Genomic DNA, 8,361 nt, shown 5'->3' with positions numbered 1-8,361 from the left:
TGGAAACTGCGTTTAGCTCAAAATAATTTATTTTAAGTATAATTGTGATGCAATAGGCTATTTTCTTCATTTTTGTTTGTTCTGGACTGATCGCACAGCTGAAGGAATGCTCAAGTCAAGTCAAGTCAAGTCAAGTCAAGTCAAGTCAAAGTTTATTTATAGAGCACATTTAAAAACAACCTCAGTTGACCAAAGTGCTGTACAGTTATTAAAATAGAATAAATCATACACAAATAGGTATAAATAAAAACAATGAAAACAATAAAATACTAAAAACAGTAAAACAATAAAATAAAATAGAATGAAATAGTAATAAAAACTCATTCCAAAACAGAGTTAGAGATAAAAAAAGACAAATAAAAGGGTAAAAAAAAGGAAAAAGAAAGCCAAGGATTCTTGCCTAGCTGGGACTGAACGCCAAGGAGAATAAATAGGTTTTTAATAATGTTTTAAAGTGCTCAACAGACTGTGCAGCTCTGACCTGGAGAGGTAGGCTGTTCCACAGCTTTGGGGCCGCCACAGAGAAGGCTCTGTCCCCACGAGTACAGAGTCCAGAGTCTGGACTGCGGTACGACCAGGAGCAGCTGGTTAGACGACCTAAGTGCTCTGGAAGTACTGTGGGGTTTTAAAAGCTCTGATAAATAAGACGGTGCCACACCATTTAAGCACTTAAAAACAATTAATAAAACCTTAAACTGGATCCTAAAATTTACAGGTAGCCAGTGCAAAGATGAAAGGATGGGGGTAATGTGATCACGCCGTTTCTTTCCAGTCAGCAGGCGGGCGGCTGCATTGCATTGCAATGCTCTGTGAATAACAAACAATTTTCTCTTATTGCTTGAAGGTGTCTGAATTTTATAGAGCCCTACTGATATAAGTTACAACTGATTAAATGAAAGTGAAAATAAAGAAGAAAATGCCCATCATGTGGCAATGAGGAATTTAACTGATGATGTTGCAGTTATATAGCATGTCTTCAACAAAAAGTCACCAGGTTTAATTGGACACGTTTTAAATACATAATGAATATTAAGAAATAAAGAACTGAAAAAGTTGGATCAAACAACATGTGTAAATCATGTAAATGTATACAAAAATACATATTTTTGGTGTGACAGGTGTAACAAAACTTTAAGCATTTGTTAGTATTTTGTATTTTGGTGTAATCACCCTTCCAACTGGTTAGTGTTGGGGTGTACAAAATCTTTACACTGTTATATTTGATGGTTTAGATAAACCTTCAAAACTTGTTAGAAGGGAGACTCATAGCTTCATTAAAATCAGACTGATTTCTGGGAAATTCTTTAGTTTGATAGATGCTGATTTAGTTGCAGTTCTACATCCATCCAGTAGGGAGCACTGTCGTGAAATACAAGAACTGCAGGTCTGAATCTGCAATCTCTGGGACTGCAGAGACATACTATTGGCTGCTGCTGTTCTAAAGGCTCAAGGCTTTCTCATGTCACAGAAACCACTGAGAGTGAATCTTGTGTTTTGGATGTTATTGCCATGCCGTCTGTGGTGTGTTAGACTGTCAGCATTTTTGACACTGTTCACCAACCTCTTCCGCTCTCATCCTAAGCCATCTGAAGCTCTGTGCACTGCTGGATGGTGTGGTGTTGGATCGCCGATGATGTTGTGAACACTTTTTACAAGCAAATTAATCTTTCCTTGAACTTGGTATGCTGGAAAAATAAACCAGACATTAAAAATAAAACTAACTTTATTGGTATGAAAAAGATTGTATATTTACAAAATCAGAACATAGCATAACATTTGCAACAAACGTTTTTCACATTGAACACAGTAACTGGGTAGCACACACATAATGAGTTATTTATTTCAGGGCTCTTTCGGGGTTGTCATATCTTGTAATATTTCGTGGATTTGGTAGTCCAGGAGTTGGGCCTGTCAAATAGATCCATGTAAGCTGCCACTGGGGATTTTGGGGGTCATTCATTTGTGTCCAATGTATAAACACACAAGTTTTCTGACAGCTTTTGAAGGCATCATTAACAAGCAGGAAAGAATGGCAGGCAGCTCAGACACTTCTGTCTATGAAGCCACAGATTATGTACGTGTTGCACAGTACAGTGGTGTGACAGCAGCAGTAATAAATATCTCGAGTCACTTGGGCTCTGCCCCTTTGACTTTAGGAGGCGTGTAGCCGGTTGGCCGTGCTTCGTTGCTTGAGTGTATGGGTCTTGTGGAGCTTCATGCTTTGGGTCATGGCCCCATTTTCATTAGTCAGCTCCTCCTCCTTCTCTTCCTCTTGGCCCCCCACACTGCACTGCATCTCAGCTTCAACAGTTCTCTGCTTCTGGGCCAACATGAGGACCATCTCTGCATCTAGCGGCTCACCAGAGGAGAAAATTTGACATACTGTCTCGACTAGACCAATGACTGTCCCCAACACAGCAAACACTGAACCCACCAGGTAGACCTTCAGCAAACCACGGTTGAGTTTCTGACTCAGTAACTCTTTGGCAAAGGGGATCACCTCCTGCAAGCTTTCCATTTCCAAAGGCTGAGACACAATGGTGGACTTTAGATCTGTGAAACAACAAACATTAGATGGTTACAGCTGTTTTCAGATGTACAGATATACCATTGTCTGGTTCATATTTAGTTGTAAACTTTGGCTATTTAAATTCTTGGTCAAACTAAAAAGCAGACTAAAGACATCACTTAGCATAGGTGCAGCCATTAAACCAGGTCACATATCAATGTTGAGACATGCAGCAGTGATGCAGTAGCACTCGTAGCAGCAGGTTTACTAGCATAGAGTATACAACAACAACAAATACATTTCATTTTAACTATACAATTTTGTCAAAAAAAGAAATTAATTGCAAGGTACGCTATTTGGAACTGCTGTTGTTTGATATAATACTGTAGTAGCAGTCTCACATCCCATTGCTGCATTTGACAAAAACAGCATATAATCTTTGACTATTGATGTTTCAAAAGAAAACTTACAGTGATGCAGTTTGTTGTTTGTTCTAGTCACAAGTTGTCCTTTTGTGTGAGATCCAGTTTGTGGCAAGAAAACACTGTAACTTGATGCTATGGTCATTTATAGCCACCACTCTCTCCACCCACACAATGACAGCCATCATTGAGGCTTTGAGCCAAAAAACTTTGACCCATTTGTGTTTAGGCTCATTAAAGTCAACACTGGCACTAATATTCCCTCAACAAACACCTGTAGGATGCACGTGTATTGTTCAAATGACGTTTTCTTCATTTACTTGTGTTTTCTCTGTTTGCATTTGTTTTCTTAAGTTGCAGTGTGTTGAGCTAACTTGGCTGCTATAATTAACACATTTTATCAACTAAAATGTTTTCTGTTTCACAAAATAAGCAAATCCTCTCAATTGTGCTTTAAGACAGCCGTTTATGTTGCATACATATGACCCCTTAAATACCATGTATTAAATACCATACATGGTATTTAAGTTTTTAGCCCAACTAATGACATTATTTCAGCCTCAGAGAAGTGTTCCCAGAATTAAAACTAACACTTCACTAAACATGTTTCAAGGACTACTACTGGAAAGAAGTTTTTAACTCTATGGAGTCTTGGGCTATTTAGTCTATTTTTTAATCCTTTTCATCCTGCCTGTATGCACCACTTAAAAATGTTTAAATACCATGTTGGTTTTTTTTCTTTTTACCAGCACAACCTCACCTATATGACCTAATAATAATAGTTTTTTTATTCTGACTTACTGGATCAACATTTTGAACCAAAAAGAAACAAAGAAAAACCAACATAAATGTGATCTTGTGATTGTGTGTGATCCTGTCATCCAACTCTGGTTTTTATTCTAGAGGGACTTGATTTTATTTGTGTCTTGTGTGTTTAGCGTAACAATTTTGGTAATTTTGGGTATTTTTTGGTCATCTTGTGTCTTTTTATGTCTTTTTGGGTCATTTTGTATCTTTTTTTTGGGTCATTTTCTGTCTTTTCTTTGGTAATTTTCTGTCGTTTTGTGTCTTCTTTTTTTTTTAGCCATTTTGTGTCTTTTTGTGTCTTTTTTTGGTCATTTTGTGTCTTTTTAGTCCTTTAGTCAAACATAAAATGTGATTTTGAATCTTCTTTTCTTTTTTTTACTTTTAAAACACTATCATGCTCAATAAAGAATTTTGAATGTTGCAAATGTGAACAAAGGTTGCAAATATAACATATAAGAGGTTTGCATCCAGTTCTATAATTTTATACAAAATATATTTGAGCTTGTCTCCAGTTTTACTTGGTATATCATCATCAAACTGAAACTGGCCTCATTTTACAGCCAGAACTTTAGAGGTAAATTTACAGTAGGTCTTTGTTTTTATGTCTGGATGTGATGAAGAAGTCATGCTTTGGCACTTTTGGTGACTCCAGAGGGTTAAATTGATTGCACTATTCAGTCAAAGGTTGAGATTATATCAAAATAAATTTGAAACAATTCAAAACAATAGGAATATTAATGAACATGTTTTGTTCTCCAGGTGTCTGTGAGTAGGTAGGATAAAATCTCCAGGTGACCGGGAGTTTTCTAGTCAGCCATGTGAATCCTCCACATCAACAGACTCACCAATTCAGGGGAAAGGTTAAGTTAACACAGTTACACTAGAGCACGTCTTCTGCCATTGTACACTGTGGTCAGAGTGGAACCTTGCCCAACAGCACACAGAGCTGACCACACTCAGCACGTAGAAGAGCAGACATTTCATGATTACATCTACTGTAATGTTTTCTTTAAAAATTGTGATTATTGTTAGAGAAAGAGAAAAAAGTAAACATTGTAGTTTCTGGTCTGAAATGGCATATACAAATGAAAAATTACTTTTAACTCTTTACCTGAATCTTTTTCATATTTTTTTAGACTAAGCCTTCTAAGTTAGTGGGCTAATCAAACTGTTAAAGGGTGTTGGAATAAGGTCAAATGATACTTTTTCTCCACATTCTGACACTGATGCTACAATAACATGGATGAATTGCTGCATGTCAGATGTCCGAACCCAGTTAAACTACACACTGTTCACTGGGATGTCTTACCAGCACACCTTGAAAAACTGGAATTATCATTTGAAGTTACACCTATGGTTCTCCTACTATGTAAATTTTTAACAATTTTACTTTAAACTCATTTTCTGTTTTACAAAAGCAAAAGTTTTCAAAGCAAAAGTAATTTTCTAATTCTATGTCAACAGCCTAATCTTCAAAAGCATGGAAGGAACAGAGGATAGACGTTACATAATCATAAGTCATGACTGAGGATAAAGGGAGTGTCTGTGTGAAGACACAGCTGAACCCCGAGGCAATGTAAGCAGCTCTAATATTGCTTAATCCATCAGTGATGAATAAAGCATCACAGATTTTTTTATATATATAATTTTCCATTTCATTGCCATTATTTTTCACCTGGAGCCTTTGATTCAATTAATTGAAATATAGGCCAAATTAAACTCTATTCCTATTTGCTCACATGCTATATGGAAAGAGTTTAGCTGGAAAGTGCTTTATTCATCCACATAGTTGGCATGACTAAACATGGAAATACATGTAAAAACTGTTGGTAAAATAATTTTTGAAAAAAGTTTTATGAACCTCTTTTGCTCGATCGCACTGCAAAGGAGCCTTTTTTTTTTAATGAAGCCTATTACAAGTTTAATCAGAAAGGCTGACATACTATGTAACTTTTTACATGTGTTAGTTGCTTTGTAATGCCAATTACTGTACATTTACAGCGTGAGTCACTGCTGGTGCTAAGTGACAAATAAGGTGTTTATTTGTATATATTAGCCCTATGTCTAAAAAAAGTTTTAGGTTTAACAAGTGCTTCTTCTTCACATAAACTTTAAGCTGTAACATACACCATTCGTAACATATGCTGAGGGTACAACAATCTGATCAGTCACACTATGATGAGCAAAAATGGAAAGTCGGAGATGGCAGACCCGACTGCAGGTTCCTGGACAGCTACAACAGCAGCAGAGAGAAAAGTGAAAGAGAAAGTTGTCTATACGACGGGGATGGGGTACTCCACCGTTGTAGGGTCTGTGAATGGAAACACCATGTACATACTAACCCACATTCATCAGCAGGACAAGGACAAAACCCGGAGCCTAACTCCATCCCTGCTGCTTTGAAGTAACCTGTTAGACACAAAAGCTGAATAGAATAAAGTAATCTCTGAAGCAATTGTCATTTACAATTACATATAGCCAAGATGGAATTAATTGTAAAACTCCTTTTATGTTATTTTTTACATATTTTGCATTTTCAGTTTTATAGCTCTTGTTGCAGTCACACTGACATCAAATGACCACCTTGGTGTCATGCTATCTTGTTGGGAAGGTTGAAGATCCAAAGGCAAAATTTCAGCAAGGGAAAATCTGACATTGCCATGGGGATCCCTTGACCCCTGACCTGAAAACATGTGAATGAAAATTACTTCTATGGTTACCCACAAGCCTTCCCTTTACAGATATACCCTATGGTTATTCCATGCAGTTTTGGGCAAAAGCCCTGCCGTTTTTATCATCTTATTTAATCTACTTTATTTGAATATTTTTGCATGGCAGGGTCTCTAAACATAAATTGAGTATTAATGGAAAGCTGAGATTGAGCTGAGAGTTTTTGATACCATATCACAGCATGGATTTTCCTCTAGTGTACCTCAAGGATATGTTTTGATGTGATATTTTGGAGGGATTTTTGACAATTTTGATTAATTCTCAAATTTAAAAAAAATCATAATGTTGTATCAAATCTGTGCAACAAATGGTAGTAAATCTTTAGTTATATATAGTTAATCATTGTCACAATCATTGCAAGCTGGAACAGTGTACTTGGGGAGGCAAAACCAAGTAGCTGTGATAGTGTACAGGAACATCTGAACCCAGTACGGATTAGAAGTACCAAAATTCCGATGGAACATACCATGGAAGTTGAGAACAGTTACTGGCTAACCAACCGGACACAGTGGTGGTGGACAAACGTCAGAAAGGGGCGGTAATAGTAGATGTGGTGACACCAGGGTTGAAGGAACAGCTTGGCAAGATGTGGAAGGTCAGAACTGACGTCATCTCCATGGTAATAAGAGCATTGGGGCTGTGGCCCCCAAAATGGGAGAGGGGCTCTAACAGATTCCTGCGCAGAACCCTCAAACTCCCAGGCTTTTGGTAGAGGACCACAGCTTGAGGAAGACAACACCATACAATTACACACAATTAGTAAACATAACATTAATCCGTGTTGAACTTTGTAATGATCAACTAATTTCTCACTAATGGTCAACAGCATATATTCAACAAACTTTTTGTAAACTATTTCAGTACATGACTAGACTGCTGCCTTGTAGTGCAACTAGACCTTGGCTTTTATCCAAGAATTTCAACCACATATGAAAATATTAAGTTATCACTTGCATACGTTAGCATTTGTAGATTTTCAGTAAATAACAAAAACTTGAGAGTCTACAAATTCTGTACAAATATTTTGATATGGAAGTTTCCTATTTCTATTTGAAGTTCAATCTGCAACTGTCACTTTAAACTTTCCACACCAGATGTTTACAGTCATAAATAATGGGGAATTAACAGCAACAAAACACTGCAGCAGCTGATAACACTGATCTCTCCATTTTCTGGAATCTAACTAAGGAACTAACTTGAACAGAGCTGCCACAGTGATTGTTTAGAATGAAAACTTGCATACTCTCTATTCATAATGGCATCCGTTCAAAGAGTTGTTAACTCTTGTTAAAACACTTAGATTAAGTTATCACTTGCATACGTTAGCATTTGTAGATTTTCAGTAAGTAACAAAAACTTGAGAGTCTACAAATTCTGTACAAGTATTTTGATATGTGAAGTTAATTGTGCGTTGAATATTTTCCCTACATATTGTCCAACAGTTTCTCGCCTGTCTGATGTTTATCATTTTATGATACCAATAATATCAATAAAGCAGCCTTGACTCCATTTAGTTGTAACCAAGGACTTGTTGATGCAGCGGAAATACCAGGCTGTTACCAAGAAATACATCACAGGTAAAACAACTATCCAGAGTGATTGAAGGCATGATGATACTTGCCTAAATTTGTGTGTGCACTGTAGCCTCTGTGTAGTGTGTGTGTGTGTGTGTGTGTGTGTGTGTGTGTGTGTGTAATCTGAGTCACCAGACACACCCTGTACTTGAATTTAGTCAGTGTGTCTGCAGAGAATGGAGAAAAACAGAATGTGTGTGTTCAGCTGGCCCTTGGGCTACTATTTCTTTAGACCTAGGCAATGATCAGCAGCACACAACCCAGAATGCAAAGCTGAAACACTGCCCACAAGGCATGTGTTGTGTCTGGGGAGTGAGTA

The 8,361-nt window shown here is 37.2% G+C and overlaps 1 protein-coding gene across 1 annotated transcript; it reads right to left on the bottom strand.

The window, feature by feature from the left end:
• Positions 1-1,705: 1,705 nt before the first annotated feature.
• On the bottom strand, positions 1,706-3,054 carry LOC131968308 (G0/G1 switch protein 2-like). The gene is made up of 2 exons (XM_059329129.1): positions 2,980-3,054; positions 1,706-2,553 (listed from the first exon to the last, which is right to left on the bottom strand). The coding sequence occupies exon 2, from the start codon at positions 2,516-2,518 to the stop codon at positions 2,153-2,155; it is 366 nt and encodes a 121-aa protein (XP_059185112.1). The 5' UTR covers positions 2,519-2,553; positions 2,980-3,054; the 3' UTR covers positions 1,706-2,152.
• Between the last annotated feature and the right edge of the window lie 5,307 nt (positions 3,055-8,361).

The sequence above is a fragment of the Centropristis striata genome, chromosome 3 (assembly GCF_030273125.1).
Source record: "Centropristis striata isolate RG_2023a ecotype Rhode Island chromosome 3, C.striata_1.0, whole genome shotgun sequence".
NCBI lineage: Eukaryota > Metazoa > Chordata > Actinopteri > Perciformes > Serranidae > Centropristis > Centropristis striata.
The sequence above is the reverse complement of the archived record's forward strand: the minus strand, read 5'-3'. Positions and strand labels throughout refer to the sequence as shown.

Coding starts and splice junctions, on each gene's coding strand:
- LOC131968308 (XM_059329129.1), bottom strand. CDS start 2,518: ATGGAAAGCTTGCAGGAGGTGATCCCCTTTGCCAAAGAGTTACTGAGT.